The following is an 18,686-nucleotide window of genomic DNA, read 5'->3' as shown; positions in this document are numbered from 1 at the left end:
CGCGAGGCTTGATCGGGCCAAAGATTGGAGACACGCCGGAAGGTCACCGGAAGGTCGCCGAAGGGCCGCCAGAAGCGAAGGAGCGAGGCTTGCTGCGAAGCTCAGACGATGGTGGGAAGAGCGTCAGGTATCTCGTGTTGCGGGGAGATTTTGGCAACAACGGATCCATCAGCACCGTCTCGGGAGCGAGGAAAAGAGCGAGGTATCATGCCCAGTTCCATGTTACCTATTCACGAAGGCAACAATTGGCGAAGTGACTTCGCTTGCTCCACGATGACGATTCCCTCGTCGGTCTTTTGCAACCCACCAAGGAGCATGTCAGCCGAGATTTGAAGGTCCTCCAAAGAGTTCTTGAGGTACCCTTCAGGGCCAAGCAGGTTGACGAGTCGGAGGCTCATCGCAGGGTCGTTGTATGCCTGATCGATGTCCTCCAACGCCTTCAACGCCTCGTCGACCAGGTCGCGGAGGGTCGCTGCACTGAGTTCGAGCCCAATTACATGGGTCAATGTCGCGAGACTCTTCTGGTGCAGGGCCTGGTGCTCGTTGACTTGACCGGCGACTTGCTCCAACTGCTCTGTCTGCAGCTGGATCTGCTCCCGCAGAGACGAGACTTGCTCCTCCAACGAAGCGCCGTAAGCGGCCTCCTCTGCCGAGAGGACCATGACAGGCTCAGTCTGAACTTCTGCTTCAGACTGAGCGGAGCGGGCGACCAAGAGAGCCTGGGCCTGAGCGTTGGCCTCTTCGAGCTGCAGGACCTGGGCCTCAAGACTGGCACGAGTCCCGTCGATCAACTCTCGACTGCGGTAGTCGAGCGCCATCAACTCTTTCTGGTGCTCGGCCTGCTGTTCGGCAAGCTTCGCCTCGATGGCCGTCCCGGTTTCCTCGGTCTGGACGAGCTTGCTCTCGAAAGTCGTCGCAGGGGCCGCGGGAGTAAGAGCCACGCGAGAAAGAGTGACGGTCAGGGCGTTGACCTCAGGCATGGCCTCCAGCGCTCGGACTTGCTTGGTCAAGCGACCGATCTCGCCGTTCTGGCTCATGATCTTGCCCCGGAGCTGGCCTACGTCCGCACGATACAGACCGTTCAGGCGGTCGATCTCGCGCAAGGCGGCCGTGAGCGACACAGCAGGGTCGTCGGTGCTGCCACGGATCGGGGTGTCCTGATCCATGTCGACGGAGGAACCCCACTGGAGGCGGTTGATAGCAACCTCCTCATCCTTGCGGACGCGCTCAAGCTTTTGCTCGGCCTCCTCGTACCGCTCGGTTGCGCGCGCGAGCTGATCACGAAGTCCGACGATGGTCGTGTTGGCCATGGCGAGTTGGCCTTCGAGCTTGCTGTTTTGGCTCGTGACCAGACCAGCTCGCATTTCGGCCTCGGAAGCCCGCTGCTTGTCCGCGGAAGCATCGCGCTGGGCAGCCAGAATCGCATCATTGGCCAGGCGCTCCAGCTCGGTCCCGCGGCGAGTCCACTCTTCATTGGTGGCGGCGGCAACAGCTTGGTCGAAATTGGTGACCAGTGCTTGATAGGCCGCAGCCTGCTCGGCGGCCTGCTGGCTGGCCTGCTCGAATTGGCGGACAGCGTCGGCATGTCTCTGCTTCCACTCCTTGATCTGTCGGTGGAGTGGATCCGTGCTCTTCTTGAGAGTGGGACGGAAGAGATCGCGGCTGCGCTCGTCGATGAGTTGGCGCTCCTTTTCCAGAAGCTTCCATTCATCGTCCAGCTTGTTCACACGAGCGAGCTTGTCGTGCAGCTGGGCCTCCTTGTCGTCAAACCCTTTCTCCAGGAAGGCCAGGGTCTCCTCGCGTTCTCGAAGGGCGCGCTCAGCATCGCGGACTGCGGCCTCACGTTGCTCGACAGAGAGCAGGCGAGGGTTGGCAGGGGCAGAGGCGACAGCGGAGGCAGCGGCAGCAGGAGAGACAGCGGGAGCAGGGGAGACAGCGGCAGCAGAAGCAACGGAGGAGATAACGGCGGCGGCGGCGGGCGAGACAGCGGCAGCAGAGGTGGCAGGCGAAGCTGCAGGCGAGACCTTAGGCGAAGCTGCAGGCGAAGCAGCAGCAGAGGCAACAGGCGAAGCAGGGAAGGCTCCGGGAACCGCAGAAGCGGAAGACTTGACACCTGGCAGTGTCTTGTTGACGGTTTCATCGCTGTGTTTGAACGTCAGTCAAGGACTTTTTCAAAGTATGAGGTGAGATGAGGCAGGATGCAAGGTGAAGACGATGTGTGATCATGCTGAGAGGGAAGTGAGGTGGGGCACGGCAATATTGGAATCGCAAGGTATGACTGCATGGGAAAAATTCACAAGTGGAGGGAGAGCACATCAATAACTTACCTTTTCACAATGAAAAAGCGGACCAAGACGGAAAAGACGAGACGGCGGACAGGGGAAAGGAGACGGAAGAGGGGGGAGAAGGGACGGAGAAGGTGGTAGTCGCGGACGACGCCAGCCACGAACCCGCAAGAGGCTTGAATCATCGTGTAGATGATCATGATGACGGTCCAGAAGGGCATGACAAGGCGCCCCACGACACCAAAGCTATCATCCTCCTTGTTCAGGAAATCCATTGCGGATACCGAAAGGAAAGACGAGGACAGAAGGAGGAAGAGGGAAGATGAGGGGTAGGGAGGGGAGAGGGAATAGGTGAAAGGGTAGAGAAAGGGAAGGGAAAGGGAAAGGGAAGAGGAAGAATGAGGTTTTTCCTAAGCTGGCCACAAGAGTAGCCAACGAGGAAAGGCGAAGAAGAGGTTTGATCAACCTGGCTACAGAAGCAACCAGATGACCAGGGCGAAGGAAGGCGATGCTCGCAAGGTCAATATGGAAAACGTTGTTAACCAAGGAAGGGAAACTGTGTTAACCAAGATGTTGTTAACCAAGACGTTGAAAGGCGAGCGCACGAGGGAGAGAAAGAAGAAGAGGGGAGAGGTGGAAGAATAAAATTTTGGGGGTATTTATATTCCTCAGGTACTCTGCTTTTCGAGCTAGTGGATTGGCGAGCGCGAATGTTTGCTTTCACATGTCGTTGTTTTTGTTGTTGTTGTCGTGTTTATGGCAGAATTTAGGGATCGTGATTTCCTCGCGTGTCTATGTTGCCTAGCCCACCCGTACGCGATTTGTTTGCTACTTTGGGATCAAACAGGCAGAACCCTCCAGGCGCGAGCAGGGTGGAGGGCGATGGAGCTGGCAGAAAACCTCACCACGGCGTCTACACAGACATTGAGTATTCAGGTGGTGTACGGGGTCTTGTGGTATCCAAATGATCTTCGCACTCGAACCATTCTTTCCCTTTGCAGCTCCAAAACTGATATTTCATCTCCTAAACTCTCCCGCATCGCTTGTTTCTCCACCACAGTACCTTTACATCGACGTTATTTCTCGAAGAATGACACTCTACAGTCAGCAGTTATTCATATGATATCAACAGATATCAATTATCAATTAAGGTTGTCGGGCCGTTATGTGGAGACACGTCAATGCAGCTCCCGCATTGCCGCAACTGTGGCGTCGTAGCCGCGTCGAAATGGTCAATCGGGTTGAAGCTCCATGCCAAGACTGCAAGGACCCGCTCCACATGAAGCGCGACCGTGGGGAACAACAACATTGTTATTCTATCACAGGAACACACTCTTGTGGTCGCATTCGAATGATACAGTCCGATCAAGTTTACCTGATGAACAACAATACTTCTATTGGCATGTCGGACATGAGTACGTGACATTGGTCTGATGTCTGGTGTGCAAGGCGTAAGAATCAAGACCACGAGGGTCATGCACTTTGACCCAAGCGACCAAGCGACCGGTGTTGACTTGTTCACTACGGTCATGCCTAGATGTAGGACGGATTCTAGCGTTCGAAACTGAATGAAGGAGTTGGATAGTTGATCTCGATATTTCCGCTCAATGCGGTACAACATGCTGCGAATACAATTCACGAGTTTTCCACACGTCGGGCGCAATGTTGCTTGCCATTAAGGGCCAGCTTGGATTGTGGATTCGATGGATGCAAGAGAAATGGGCTGAGTGCTGAAAACAACTGCTTAACTTCAAATCGAGTCTACGAGACAGCTTCAGGAGATCTCATGGCGAAAATGCAGGGGGAGGTACACGGGATCAACCCGGGCTGATTTCCAGGCATCATGTGTGCTGCACTGCGGATATATATTTTTTCCTCGATCAACGGAATGTAATCCTGAGAAGTGAAACTGTCGCGAGTGGATGCGCCCGCCATTCCCACCGTCCATGGTCGGGTCGCCATCCATGTAATACATATCTATTCAATAGCCGCCAAGTGTCATAGGGATCAAGGTCATTGATGTCATTTTCTTCCACTTGTTGTTCAGATTCGAGTTGAGTGAATGAATTCTGCTAAAACTCGCATGAAAAAGCAAAGGCGAAGTCCATCTTCAATGTTTCGGACCGAATACTCGAGCGGTTATCCCAAGTCTTCATCAACACTATCTTAGGGCAGTTCAATGTTTTGTTTGTGGGCGATACAGGATTGGAAGTACTAGCTGTCGAGAACAACCCTTGGTGTTCAATTCAGGGGTTCAACCTCCCTCATCCGCCCCAAAGGAGTTCAACTCCCAATACCACATCATCCACTGTTGCATGAGTTTTCCGATGCCTATCGCCCAACTGTACGCTTCCAATCTGACGGGATGATCGCGTACTATTATTATTTTTTTTTACCAACTACTCTTGGACAGGTCACGTGCTGTGTCCCCTGAACGTGGGGTTTCGTTCTATTATGATATTGAAAAGTCCTCAGTGGAAGTCTAGTATTCCAGAGTCTGTTTCACCGCATCGTAAATTCCTTTTTGGAAGATTAGCTGATATTGCTGACCAGAGATCTTTGGGAGAGAATAACTTACTCGCCACGTCGGGGAGAATAAACTGCTCATAAGATAGACCGGTATGGGTGCTCCACCCGGCCACTCGTTTCACGGGGGCTTCCAAACGAAGGAATGCACCTTCTTGCAAAGTTGCAGCAACCTCGGCACCGACGCCGTAGTTGATCATACTTTCGTGAACAACGACGGCTCGTCCTGTCTTGCGAACACTATCAATGACGGTCTGTCGATCCCATGGATAGATGGTTCGCAGATCGATTAGTTCAATACTGACACCTTTCATTGTCTTTTCGATAGCCGAGATCGCCGATGAGCAGAGATAAAGCGGCTGACCGTAGGATATGATTGTCAAGTCTTTGCCCGGCTTGATCACTTCTGCTTTGCTGAGAGGTATTGTGTAGTACTCATTGGGCACGTGTTCCACAGCTGCGCGATAGAGAATCTTCGGCTCCATGAAAATGACTGGGTCGTTGTGGTTGAAAATGGAGGAGAGGAGAAGACCCTTAGCCTGGGCAGGAGATCGAGGCATCACGACTCGAACGCCGGGTACGTGTGCAAAAAGAGCCTCGGGGGATTGTGAGTGGTACCTGAACGTGATTGGCAATTAGCGCCGGATCGTAATGAGCTTTCCTTGGTCAGTACTAATACGCAAGACTCACAAAGCACCGTGCCCGACCGCGCCACAGGGCATCCGAATCACCAAACCTCCGACATTTATTCCAGTACCGCCTTCTCGGTACCGAAACTTTGCAGCTTCGTTGACGATCTGATCAAAGGCTGGATAGACGTAGTCGGCGAACTGAATCTCAGCCACTGGCTTCATGCCCTCGGCTGCGGCCCCAATAGCAAAGCCAGCAATTCCTTGTTCCGTCAATGGAGTATTGAAGACCCTTTCTGAGCCAAACTCTGTCTGCAGATCCATCGAGCATCGGAAAACACCACCAAAAGCCACATCTTCGCCAAACAGCATGACCTTGTCCGATTTCGTCAAAGCTGTCCTCAAGGCGGAGTTGATTGCCTGGAAGTAGTTCAACTTCTTGCTGGTCGCCCCGGCCGGGAACTCGGAGACATTAGACAAGGATGATGGTGTGTGATGTAAAATCGGCGTACTCTTGTAATCAATGGGCAAGTTGAGCTTCGCCCGCGGCGAGGGAGCACTCGAGTAGCATCGGTTGGTGACTCGCGGCACTAGCCTCCGCGTTGATCGAGGTAAGGACATTTCGAGAGATTGTGTAGATGGAAAAGCCAGCCTTTTACAGAGTCAGAACGGTTGAAAACCTCACCCTAGTCGATCCAAATCTCTTTAAGAGGAAGCTCTCATCAAGTCTCATCGCTTGTCCGGGGGAAATTGCGGGGATGCGCCGAGAATAACCGCGAATGCAAACATGCCAAACGCAACACCATTTGGGTGTAGCTCGGAGACAAGGCGGTGCGGCCGACCAGAGCCTGGCAGAATCGATCGCAGTTAGCTTGGAATGGACATTCCAATTAGTTACCAGGAGTAGGTAGTAAGGTACTAGTAGTGTATGCTACTACCAGACTACCAGTACCTTACCATCACAACGTATGAACAAATTGCTTAAGCTACAATCAGTAGCCTTGGTGTCAAATGTTCCCTGTCTTTGCTCTCGAGCTCACCTTGATTTATAGCTCGACTTGGGAAATCAACCTACAATCCTACATAGTGGATCCGAGTAACATCCCCCATCGGGGTCCTGAGTCACGAGAGAAAGATTGGCTGTAGTCGTACGGCTCCTGTAACATGAATCAAGAATCGAAGCCTCATGGTACTACCAAGAAGTACTGAATTACATGGTTATTCAAGACTCCTCAATCAAGCAGCCGGTCTCTCCACTTACCCAGCAGCCACTTCCCACTGCAGCTAAGAACTCTGAACTTCTTTTTAGCTCAACCGATCACAGTCAACCGAATTGCGACCGGGACAACTTTCCCGAAGGGTGGGTTCAGGCAGTTTGAGAATCGGATGGCTCCATCCAGTTAGATCGGCCACACGGACAGCACTAGGTCATTTTCTCGCACTTTCTCGCTCAAAAATGGAGCCGCTGTACATCATCTCCTTATCAGCAAGCTTATCGCCAGAGCCGGTGTCGGCGCCAAGAAATATGACTCCTCTATTATGGCCCGCACCCAAAAGTAGCCCTTGTCCCCCTCGGTGACTCAACAATTGAATCTGGAGAGTATTTTAACTTTCAATCGTCCCATTCACAACTTCTCCTCTTCATCTTTACATACCCTCACCTCACACATCACACAACATGTCTAAAGGAAAAGTATGGCGTCTCAATTGCTTCCCCCGCCCTTCTCTCCCTAATCACCTCACTGCCAATTGTCTGCAGACCGCTAGTTCTTCGTCCGTCAGCAACTGCGACGCCATCTTGTCAATTCAAGCTAACAGCGTTATTCGAATAGGTTTGCCTTGCCTACTCCGGTGGCCTTGACACCAGCTGCATCCGTACGGTCTTGCCAATTGACAGGAACACTGCTCGATAACACGCCGCTAATTCTGACAATAGTCAAGTACTTGATTGAGGATGGCTACGAAGTCGTCTGCTTCAGTATGTGCACCTCTTTTGCGAAAGACTCTCTCTATATGAGGGGGAACAACTCGCTAATGAAATTTACAGTGGCCGATGTCGGTCAGGAAGAAGACTTCGAGGCCGCGCGTGAGAAGGCTCTGAAGATCGGTGCCCTCAAGTGCGAGATCGTCGACATTCGTCGCGAATTCATTGAGGAGCTCTGTTTCCCCGCGATTGCCTGCAATGCTGTCTATGAGAACGTCTATCTGCTTGGTGTGTAATCCATTGACCGTGAATGTCCAATCCACGAGCAATGAACTAACGAAATGCAAGGCACATCTCTTGCACGCCCCGTCATTGCCCGTGCTCAGATCGAAGTTGCCCAGGTTCGTCCAGTCCACAATTCCCATCTCCCGAATCATCTGTGCTGACAATCTTGCTTTCCGATGTTCAGCGCGAAGGCTGCTTCGCCGTCTCCCACGGTTGCACTGGCAAGGGTAACGATCAGGTTCGCTTCGAACTTGCCTTCTACGCCCTTCAGCCCAACATCAAGGTCATTGCGCCCTGGCGTGACCCCGTCTTCTACGAGCGATTCCCCGGCCGCAACGACCTCCTCGCCTACGCTGCCGAGAAGGGCATCCCCGTCACATCAACCAAATCCAAGCCCTGGTCCATGGACGAGAATCTGGCTCACTGCTCTTACGAGGCCGGCATCCTCGAGGATCCTAACATCACTCCTCCGGCCGATATGTGGAAGCTGACCCAGGATCCTCTGACCGCTCCTGACCAGCCTGAGGACTTCACTCTCACCTTCGAGAAGGGTGTTCCTGTGAAGTTGGAGTACACTGAGAAGGGTCAGCAAAAGACCGTTACCGACTCTGTCGAGCTCTTCCTGACTGCCAACGCCATTGCCCGCCGCAACGGTGTTGGTCGTATCGATATTGTCAGTTGCGCTCGCGCCACCATTTATAATGCTCAGTCGCTAATATTCTACTAGGTCGAGAACCGCTTCATCGGTATCAAGTCCCGAGGTTGCTACGAGACCCCCGGTCTTACCTGCCTGCGCGCTGCTCACATGTGAGTTTACCAACTGAATCCAATTTCCACTTGTCCGACTGCTAGTTACTGACCTGCGTCTTTTCTATCTACTTCATCAGTGACCTCGAGGGCCTTGTGATGGATCGTGAGGTCCGCGCTCTCCGTGACTCCTTCGTCACCTTCAACTACTCCAAGCTCCTGTACAACGGCATGTACTTCTCTCCCGAGCGTGAGTTCCTCGAGGCGTCCATCACCGCTTCCCAGAAGAGCGTCAACGGTGTTGTCCGTTGCCGCGCCTACAAGGGCACCATGAGCGTGTTGGGCCGATACTCCGAGACCGAGAAGCTCTACGATATGACCGAGTCTTCCATGGATGAGATCGGTGACTTCTCCCCCGCTGAGACCACCGGGTTCATCAACGTCTCGGCTATCCGTCTGAAGAAGTACGGCCAGATGAAGGCCGCTGCCGGCGAGAGACTTTAAAGGTCTTCGCTTTGTTACTATAGAAGGAAGGTAGGCCACATGTTGAGCATCACTGGCTTGTCCGCTCCGTCACCAAAATACCCCCGTCTTTTGCTTCCCAGGAACGAACTTATCTTGCTATATTCCTTGGGTTGGAGGATCAATCATCTGAAATGAATGTATAATGAAAAATTCAAAAAGTTACAGCAGGATTTTGATACCATTATCTGTAGAAACCCGACACATACACATGATCATATCACAACGTGCAAGCCTGTCAAGTCGTACGTGATGAATCTCCAAAGTGAGCTCTGATGTCGTCATCATGAAAGTCCACGCCACGATGGGGGAAGGACATTGTAGTGAGTAGTTGATATCCGCCCTCGAGAATCCTCTGGTTCCTTAGGAGATACTCTTTCGTTTTACAATCTTGCGCTCTGTTTACTACCGCCGTTCAACTCTAGAAAGAAACAACATGATCGTGTTAAATCAGTCCAACGATTACTTGGAAAGCACCGCCACTTACCACACCAAGCCTCCAAAGCTGCCTTCTCGGCATCCCAACCCCACAATATCCTCTGCATCTCACGATCCGACCATCTGTCCGGACTCGCTCCTACTGCTGACAGTCGGAACTGCGCGTCGCGAGCGACCTGTTCAGGTCCGTCGGGCAAGTGCATAGTCACACGATTAGCGGAACCCGACTGCTGAACTCCATCTGCTCGGAGCTTCCGAGATGTTTCGTAGGCCGCAAGAGCCTGGGGGATCTCTCGTCGAGAGGAGATGGTCGACAGAAGTACGCCAAGAGCGGCCGCGTCTTCAACCGCCTGTGCTGCGCCCTGTGCTACATATGGTCTGGCTCTTGAGTTAGCTTGCATCACTCGAGCGTCGTCTCGACTCTTCTTTGTTGATTCGAGTCACGTACAGCATCGGGTGACACGCATCGCCTAACAAAGCCACCGAGCCTCGGATCCAGGTTTTGAGAGGACGATGCAGACACAATTTCCACTCGAGTACATCGTCCTCGTCGACTAGGCTGATCATTTTGTGAACGACAGGGTCCCAGCCGGCATAATTATCGATCATGGCTTGTTTCGAGCCCTTTGTTGTCCACGACTCCTCCATACCTTGTCGATCCGGATGAATGAGAACCACATTACACAGCTCGTGGTTCCGCACCGGATAGGCGATGATGTGTCGGCCTGGACCAACCCAGCGGGTGGCCTGTGGCTCAGCAATCAATTTCTTCAAATCTGCATCTTTCTCCATGAGACTGCGCGGTAGTGTTATTCGGTACGCGGCGTCGCCTGTGGCGATGGCTTTCAAGGCTGGGTCCTCCAGTACGTACTCGCGGACAACAGACTTGACACCATCTGCGCCGATGATGATATCGCCATGGATGACGTCCCCGTTTGTGAGCGTCACAAACCCGGGAGAAGGACTTACGCCCGTAACTCGCGAGTCGATTCGCAGTTCAAGGTTTGGAAGGGCTAAGGCCTTTTTGACGAGGCACTTGTGGAGGTCAGCGCGGTGGATTACCAATTGTTGACCGTGTATCTTGTTGACTGGTGTGGTCGCGAGGAGTTCTCCGTTCTTCCAGCGTCGAATATGGATGTGTTCTAGTGCTACGCTGTGGGAATGGATCAAGTCCGCAAGGCCCCAGCCTAGAACAGGTTAGATCACATCCACATGGTCTGTGATGTCGACATGTTGAAAGTCCTTTGGCGTTCAGACTCACGCTCAAACAATCGAAACATGTTCGGAGACACTTGAATCCCGGCTCCGACTTCGGCTAGCTTTGAATCAATGCACGTTAACAACGGCGGCCAGATTCGAGACCAACAAGCAGATATGGATTTGCTTACTTGAGCAGCTGCTTCAAGGATGATGACTTGGTGACCTCGAAGTCCCAGAGTCAATGCTGCGGCCATTCCACCGATACCTGTCCGCGAGAACTCCAGTCAGCCGGAATACAAGACATCGATAATGTCGTGGGCAGTCGATCCGTCCGGAGAAAACATACCAGCACTGTCTATGGTCAGCTCGCTGCCTCATATTCCTGATCGACAACGCCAGCAGAGAACATACCCGGCAATAACCACTCGGAGCGGCACGCTCGCCTGCTCTATATTTGCCATATCGTCGATTGGCACAACGAACCAACTAGTTTTGTTGATCTTAAAGTCTCTCAGACAATTACAATCGAACCGAAAAGAATGCAGATATGCTTCTGGGGTGACATGATCCACATAATATATCATATTCGAGGCTTCTGCCCCCACCTAAGCTTTATGCCTGGATTTCGACGGGCCTGCTGATCTGACCGATGTGATAACATTGACTCGGAGATTTTACCGAAATCGATCCCCATCATGACCAGTACTTCTCTTGGCTTAGAATCGACCCGTGTCCTCATGGAATCTTCGCTCATGGACACTGTGCGTCGGGTCCAACGTCCCATGCTAAAACATGCGGCCGTTACAGTGGGCTCCACCGTGTGGGTGAACATGGGACTCTAAACTCTACAGGAGATCTAGGTCTTTTGATCACTTTCCATTATTATCCACTTCTTCATGAACAACCAACTGCTCGGACAGGAACTAATCTAGTAGGGGATCACCACCGGTGCATTGATCCTTTGTCCCGTAGTTGAGCCGTCTCCAAATCGTCAGTTTTGACTTTGAAGACGGCAGAACAACGCTCAGAAGGAAAAGAATTGTACGATATCCATCTCGCTACGCTTATCTATTGCATCTCTGCTTCATTTCTTGCCTTCGTTAGGCCTCTGCCTCGCAGTCTCACGTCATCTTTCAGCCTATCTTCATGGATTTTACCTACTATAGCAGCCGTCGGCTGATCACCGAATGGGATCCACAACTGAGTCTCCATCCACGGTCTCCTTATCAGCCGCCCTCGGTCCGTCAGCAGGGCGACGATGTTTCGGCGGGCTCCAGATGAAACACATTGAACGAGAGACAGAGATGGCTCTCGATCCCCAATAGCATTGGCAGCAATGACTGCCTCCTCTCGAGAAATTTCCATCTCCGAGATATCACCTTTGAACACTCCGCCTGCGAGCAAAAAGGACCTTGTTCGATGAATATCCGGCCAAAGGGAGAGTTGTTCCTCGACCGTGTCCGTCCCGAAGGTCTGGCGGTTCATAGCGCCGCAGCTTGAGTCAGATAGCTGATTGAATCATTCAGTCACTGACAAGGAGGGACTGAAAATAAGGGTCTGTGTCGTGAGTCAGTCATCTTGAGTCAGCAGGAATGACCGTCACCTCGTCTGGTGCTGTCCAACGTCCAACTTGCTAGGCTGTCCATAGCTAGCCCCATGGCTTGATATGTATGTGATCGAATAGAAAGAGGTTGCTCGCCGGTTGCAGGTGGTAGATCCTGTGTACCGGTCTAGTAGTTGCATCACCATGTAGTGTGTACGATGTACCTGCTCTTCACCTTCTCCTCTCTTCAGCATTGAGCATCAAGATCAAGATCTCTTGAGCGATTTCACTCAAAGTCTCCACACAGAGCAATATACTCCCACACTGTGGTATAAAGCAGAACAGCAAACTGCCATTCATCAACATCCAAGCTACCTTCACACTGACTGTCATACTACCTACTTACCTACTAGTACTGAGCATTCACTGCTCCACTCCTAGTCATACTAACACAATAGTGCTGATCCTTCCACCTCCACCTCCATCCTGCACATGGATTTGGCATGCTTAGCAATCGTCACGGGTGGAGACCCCTGTTCGCAAGGATCAACGAGCGAGCCCCCCCCCCCCCCACCATACTCCTCACAGTGTGTATCTGCACGTCAAGCACCTCTTTTGTATTCCTTGGGACCCTACTGCCTCCAAAAGATCAAGCGTGAAGATAGCGCAGACTGTCATTCGAGAGTCTCAGATCCGTGTCCAGAATCTCCACTGGATCGAATTGTTTTTTGGCATCTATTCAGGTAAATTAATTAACCTCTTGGCACTGTCTCATATCTTCGAAAACGGAATTGACCCAAAGGGGAGGGGGAGAGATCAGAATCAGATAAGAGTAAGACACCAAACACCACACATCAAACACCCCGTTCCACAATTCTTCAATCCGTTCATTCGTTGATTTATCACTTTCCTCAATCCGTAATCCGGACCGCCATCATGTATGTCTCGAACATTCGATCCTTCAACATTAGTCTCAGATGGCGTGCCTTGGTCTCCCGTCCCTCTACCACAGTACGTGCTTTTTTCACCCCCGATCACAATTTCATATGGAGTCTCACTGATACCACGACGAAAGTGTTCACATACAGGCAGTTCTCCATCGCATCCGGCATCGTGTGCTAGGGACATCCATCCGAGTCCGAGGTCGTTTCGGGCCGTCCCAGGACTCTGGTCCCTTGGTTTCGCTGACGGGTGGAAACTCCAGAGTCAAGCCGCCCTGACACATAACTTGAAGCACACGTAGCTCGCAAAGGGACACGACTCGAGAGTGCGATCTAAGTGGTTGAATCGGATATGGTCCCCGTTTTTCACGGGACAGCCTGGTGCCCAGTGCCGGAGTGCCCACCTCAATACTGCACTGTAGAGTGTAGAGGGTAAACACTAGCTAAACCGTGTGGATGATTCAAGATACCCGGGTAGCTCACGCATCCACGGATTCCGAAAGCTTGTCCGGGCTGTTGTTGCGATCGGCTGTTGTAAGCCAGTTCGTCTGCGCATCTAGTGCTTACGGTTTGCGGAACATGGCTCACTGCTCACTGCTCACTACGATGCTTGCTCTCGATCTACGCTGTATCTTCTAGAGTGGGTGGCGGCTTGACGACGCTGAATACGGGTATAGAAAGTGGACGAGGGACGATATCTGGGGGCAGGCTTAGGCCCGGATCAAGTGCGGCGTATGGGGTCTGCATGGAATACCCTGGTTACAGTGTTGATTACTGATCAGCTCAGAGATTGGGTAAGAATAGTATTGTGGATTTGGAATCATTATATTTTGCGTGTGACAAAAAGCGAGACCGCCGTGCCAACGGGGCAAAAGAAGTGTAGAGGAAGGTCTCGCTAAATGATCTCGGAAATGATGAATTGTCATATGGTCGAATTGAAATACAAGAGGCGCCTTGGACATGCTTGAATCAAGAGAGACGAAAGGAAATTCGAAATTCGAAATTCGAAATTCGAAATTCGAAAAGAAGAAGAAGAAGAAGAAGAAGAAGAAGAAGAAATGAGGCAAATGGTGAGTCTTGGGGAAGTGCACGATGTCGGAAGAGGGGAAGAAGACTGCAATTTCAGGAGCACGCAAATAAAGAGATGATAAGAGAAAATGCTGAGATGATCATGTCCCTTGCCTTGGTCAAGAGCGGAAGGTTGTCGTAATTGAGAAACAACAAGGGATCGAATGCTTATGTGTCTGTGTCGTTTGGGGGACAGTCTCTTTCTCTCAGTCGGAGCAAACAGGATGTACAAAAGTGTACAGATGAATGATTGATGAATGCGTTGTAGGATTCTGTTTTTTTTTTTCTTTTTTTCAAATCTTCGTGATGCTTCTTCAGATAGATGGGTCATACTTCATTTTCTCATTTTTTTTTTCATAGAATGTTCGTGTCCATCACACGGATTAGTGATACGGTTGCTCTAGATTGAGGGTTGGAATGTTCATGCGGTGAACAAGAGTCGTAATCGGCTGGGACCCTTTTTCTTCTTCTTATCCGTAGGCCTGCTCTCCTTTTCAGAGACAGATACTCGTGTTGCGGCTTTGGAGGGTGCTTTGCTGGGAGCTCGGCTGGGCGCATGACTGGGGGCTCTCGTGGGCGCTCTGCTCGGCACCTTGCTGGGCGCTTTGCTCGCAGCCACCGTGGGAGCTTTTGATCGGGGGAAGAAGGCCGAAGGAGCCTTTGACGCAGGGGGTTCTTCGGGGGCACCGCCACGTCTCGACCGTCCACTTCTTGACTCGGCCGACGTGTGCGCACGAGAGGCACGCGATCGATGGGACCTTCTCGACGACGCCACCGATCCATCATCATCAAATTTGAATCGGGGATCGCGCATGGCTCGCGCCGTGGAGATGTCAATCCCAGACATGGCGGCTGCTCGCGGCGTGATGAATTCGCCATCGACCGAAGTACCCAGACTTTCGGCCTCGACGTCGGCCACGCCTCGTCGCCAGTTCTCCACGCGACTTCCAGCTTCCATGTTGAGCTCGACCATTTCGTCCATGCCGACTGGTTCTTCCTGGATCTCGATCGGTTCCGGGCCGGTAAGGCTTGGGAGAGCGCCGCCTTGGATCTTTTTCACGATCTTGTACCCACCGAACATGACAACGGTGACCCCGAGTCCCACACCCGCAGCGATGAGGAACTGAGGACTCGAAAGCAGGGCGAAGATGGTCGGTGCAGCCGTCTTCACTGCAGAGAGCGCAGCGGGCGCCATCTTACCGGCGAGATTGCTGATTTCCGCCAACGTCAGAGCCACGGCGGCCATGGCGTCCGGGTTCTTTTGAAGATGAGAGATGGTTGCGGTGGCACTGTGCTGAACGCAGTGAGCTTCTTCGAGAAGCCACTGCGCGCGAGTGACCAGTCCATCCAGCTGCTTTTGTTCGTCAAGGTTGGGGTTCGGTGGGGTATATCTCATCAAGGTCTTGGGGTGAACTTCACCATACGCCAGGTCCATGTCAATGTGAGCGTCGGATTTGGAGCGGGCCGGGATGGATTGGGCATCGCGCACCATGAGCTCGCCATGCGTGTGCCGGCGAGAGACTGCTGCCTCGCTGGGGCCGTATTGCGAAGGAGGTCTCGACCCCGCTGATGAGTGCAGGTCTTGTTCGATGCGCGAACCGGCGTATTGACGAACACTGCGACTGGTCTCATGGCGAGATCTGCTACGATGACTCCGTCGAGAGACAACCGAGGGTGCGGGCGCATCGTCGATCTGGTACCTTGCCATGGCCTCGAGCGCTTGCTGTTCAGCGAGTTTGGCATTGCGCTCGGAGTCAAATGCGGCTTTACGCTCTTTGTACGCGGCCTTGGCTTGACTGAAGACTCCAAAGAGTTGTTTGCTCTGGAAATTGGATGTTAGCAACACAGCACGTGGTGTTTTAGGTTGTAGCTCATGGCGACTCCTCTGGACCGAGCCTGACAAGAACGATCCTGGAAGACCAAAGAAAGATGCTGACATACGGTGCTCACCACCTTGCCGGACTTGTCAATCACGGCAATAGTCTGACCAAGGGGCGCCATGGCTGAAGAATAGGTCACAGGCGCCTGAATTCGAGACGGAAACACTCATGGGACGACCAGCGTACAACACGGCGAACAGGGGGTCACCAGGCAAATATTAATGCACGGTGCAGTCCAAATTGTGATGTATGTTCGAGGTTCCTGTCAGTAATGGTGTGAACCCCTCTCGCCGCCCAGAAAAATAGTTCAGTGGACTGATTCTGATATCAAGGTCTGCCTGCAGTAAACCTGAACGATGTTAGCTGAAAAGGCCCATGTCAGGGGCACAGCTGCAGCCACCATTTAAAAAGGTCACCTGTGTAAGTATGACTGGGGGGGGGGTGGTGGTATTTCTTACTCTCTCTCTTTCTCTCTCTCACACACACACACACACGACTCGCTTTACTTCCACCCCCGAAGGTCAATTGCAGGGAGAAGCCCAAGTGGCGGCAGCCAAGAGGGGGCAGAAGGATGGTCAGACTCTTTGAATGGCAGATGTCAGAAGCGAACAGTCGAATCAGCGCGCCGAGCCGACCGGGGGAAGAATATCGACAAAAGAAGATTGGAGGCTTTGATACGCTCGACTGGGCCGATTGATTATAAGGCGAGCGTTGTCCGACCCATCCAAGCGGGATCAGCGTGAATCGGAGGAGGCTGGGGTCGATGGCATCAACGTGCAGGCCCTGATGCAGCAAGCAGTTGGGCAGAACCCCGAACAAGCAACTTTTCACCGACAGGCAGGAGAATGGTGTCTGAGGAGGTATCGAGCCACAGGTCCCGTCAACCTTAGGTCGTGGATATGTCGGCAAGAAAGTGACTACGAGGTGTTCGCGCTTGTCACGATCAGGGTTGTCCCTGTCAGATTTGTCACGGCCAAGCGGGTGAGTGGTTGGGTTGATAGTGAAGCGACGGGGCGGCAGCAAATCATGCAGCGAGGCAGAAGCTCACATTCCACGTCCGATGAGCGTTGGGCGCGAGGGGCTGATCGAATCGGTCTCGTCGGTTGGAGAGCCGAGTGGTTTTTGACGATGATGCTGGGTTGAGAACCCAACCGGGAGTGGCTGTCGTGACTCGCTCCGCTATCTGTGAGACTGTGATCCCGGGGGAGTGTTGGATGTGCGAGTTGTGTGGGGGGAGGCAACACTCTGACTTGGTGCCAAGTGATGGATGGGATACGTGATGAGCAAGTGCTGTTGAGGAGATTGTACTCTAGTGGTAGTCAGTGTACTTGTACTTGCAGAGGACTAGTACACCAGTGAGAGTACTATAGTGAGTATAGTCTCGTAACAAAATAGTAGTCGGACAGTCTGTACTCTGTAGTACTACTGGCACTGTCACAAGATCGAGAGGATTGAAGTGGACATCCAGGGGACAGGCGGCAACTGGATGATGGGTTCGACCAAGATGTACCTTTCAAGTACCCCTATGCACTTGTGCAGAGTAGAAGCTGGAGGTCAACAGGTCAACAGGTGAACAGGTACCAAAGGCTGTCTAGACTGTGGACTGCTGGATCGACGACGCTTTGCTCATCCAACTTAAGCGCTGCGACTCGTGACTTGGGACTCGTCACCCTATCGGAGATATCACTCCAAGGACGGAAGCACAGTTACAACCTAAAAGACACCAGAAAAGAAAGGACTGGAATAGATGCAATGAGTCCACGACGACTACCGAAAGTATATCATTGCTATCAAAATCACCCATCTCTTGATCATTTCAATGATCAAGAGATGAAAAAAAAAACAAGCGCCACGAACGGGTTTGCCTGGAGCCATGATGGGGCCGGAACCACTTCCCCATCAAATCAATTCGGCATGGGTGGAGAGCCTGGTGAACACAGACCTGCTGCCATCGTGAATAGAGAGGGAGTCAAACGGGTCATAGAGGGTCTGCCGAGACTCGAGGAGGCATGGCCGCATAGTAAGTGCATCTCCGCTATCACCGCCTGGGGCACTTTCGCAGTCGAGCGAGTAGTGAACTTTGAGTTGAGCTCCGTCTTCTTCTCGATAGTAGTAGGATTCTTGTTGTTGTAAGTCAGTTGCGATAGTACTGTAAGTCTTCTTAGCCTGGAGCAGGTTCACCGGATCCCCGCTGAAGAAGCGGTGACCCACGGGTTCTGATTGGTAGTGGCCTGTCACCGCCACTATGACTCTCGCCGGGGACCTTGGCCAGGCCACGTGAAGAGGCACGGGCCACTCGAGTGACCGCCTTTCAACCCCCGCTGTTGTTGATACCAAAGGAGATCCCGGCAGAATATGTAGATGCTCAGCCTCACCAGCCACATTGTAGTGGCTGTGCAGATAGAGGTACATGGATGCGGTAGTCGGGTAGTGTGGTCCATTGGTCAGTGGTCACCGTCACATATTGACCTGGTGTTACGTTACTGCCAAGTGCTTGAACTGTCGAGGACTCGAGGTCGGTGCCGTACTCAGGACAGTGCAGTACATGATGCATCTCCAAGGCGATTCTCTCGCATTTCCGGGCCCGTTAGTGCTGTGAGCGAAAGTCATTGAACAACGAAAATGTAGACATGAGGCCAGACTCTAGAAACGTCACTATGTCCATAGTCGAATGAGTGTGACTGTGACGTGCCAGTAC

The 18,686-nt window shown here is 52.4% G+C and overlaps 6 protein-coding genes across 6 annotated transcripts; 1 reads left to right on the top strand and 5 right to left on the bottom strand.

Annotated features, from left to right (window-relative positions):
• Positions 1–230: 230 nt before the first annotated feature.
• Positions 231–2,560, bottom strand: N7539_000772 (uncharacterized protein; the record flags this gene model as incomplete). Its single annotated transcript, XM_056930376.1, has 2 exons — positions 231–2,142; positions 2,451–2,560. 2 exons carry the CDS (start codon positions 2,558–2,560, stop codon positions 231–233), a joined length of 2,022 nt encoding a protein of 673 aa, XP_056794669.1.
• Positions 2,561–4,767: 2,207 nt separating this feature from the next.
• On the bottom strand, positions 4,768–6,061 carry N7539_000771 (2-oxoisovalerate dehydrogenase subunit beta; the record flags this gene model as incomplete). The annotated part of the gene is made up of 3 exons (XM_056930375.1): positions 4,768–4,805; positions 4,864–5,429; positions 5,502–6,061. The coding sequence occupies 3 exons, from the start codon at positions 6,059–6,061 to the stop codon at positions 4,768–4,770; spliced, it is 1,164 nt and encodes a 387-aa protein (XP_056794668.1).
• Positions 6,062–7,118: 1,057 nt separating this feature from the next.
• N7539_000770 (argininosuccinate synthase) lies at positions 7,119–8,900 on the top strand (the record flags this gene model as incomplete). The annotated part of the gene is made up of 8 exons (XM_056930374.1): positions 7,119–7,133; positions 7,273–7,315; positions 7,377–7,418; positions 7,488–7,652; positions 7,713–7,765; positions 7,834–8,322; positions 8,377–8,456; positions 8,537–8,900. The coding sequence occupies 8 exons, from the start codon at positions 7,119–7,121 to the stop codon at positions 8,898–8,900; spliced, it is 1,251 nt and encodes a 416-aa protein (XP_056794667.1).
• Positions 8,901–9,301: 401 nt separating this feature from the next.
• N7539_000769 (putative salicylate hydroxylase) lies at positions 9,302–10,905 on the bottom strand (the record flags this gene model as incomplete). Its single annotated transcript, XM_056930373.1, has 6 exons — positions 9,302–9,339; positions 9,406–9,734; positions 9,805–10,543; positions 10,618–10,675; positions 10,745–10,834; positions 10,903–10,905. 6 exons carry the CDS (start codon positions 10,903–10,905, stop codon positions 9,302–9,304), a joined length of 1,257 nt encoding a protein of 418 aa, XP_056794666.1.
• Positions 10,906–14,529: 3,624 nt separating this feature from the next.
• N7539_000768 (uncharacterized protein) lies at positions 14,530–16,109 on the bottom strand (the record flags this gene model as incomplete). Its single annotated transcript, XM_056930372.1, has 2 exons — positions 14,530–15,930; positions 16,050–16,109. The coding sequence occupies 2 exons, from the start codon at positions 16,107–16,109 to the stop codon at positions 14,530–14,532; spliced, it is 1,461 nt and encodes a 486-aa protein (XP_056794665.1).
• Positions 16,110–17,887: 1,778 nt separating this feature from the next.
• N7539_000767 (uncharacterized protein) lies at positions 17,888–18,400 on the bottom strand (the record flags this gene model as incomplete). The annotated part of the gene is made up of 1 exon (XM_056930371.1): positions 17,888–18,400. The coding sequence occupies one exon, from the start codon at positions 18,398–18,400 to the stop codon at positions 17,888–17,890; it is 513 nt and encodes a 170-aa protein (XP_056794664.1).
• Positions 18,401–18,686: the final 286 nt, after the last annotated feature.

This window comes from Penicillium diatomitis (assembly GCF_028827545.1).
Source record: "Penicillium diatomitis strain IBT 30728 chromosome Unknown utg000001l_segment0_segment0, whole genome shotgun sequence".
NCBI lineage: Eukaryota > Fungi > Ascomycota > Eurotiomycetes > Eurotiales > Aspergillaceae > Penicillium > Penicillium diatomitis.
Note: the sequence above shows the minus strand (reverse complement) of the source record. Positions and strands in the feature narration are given on the sequence as shown.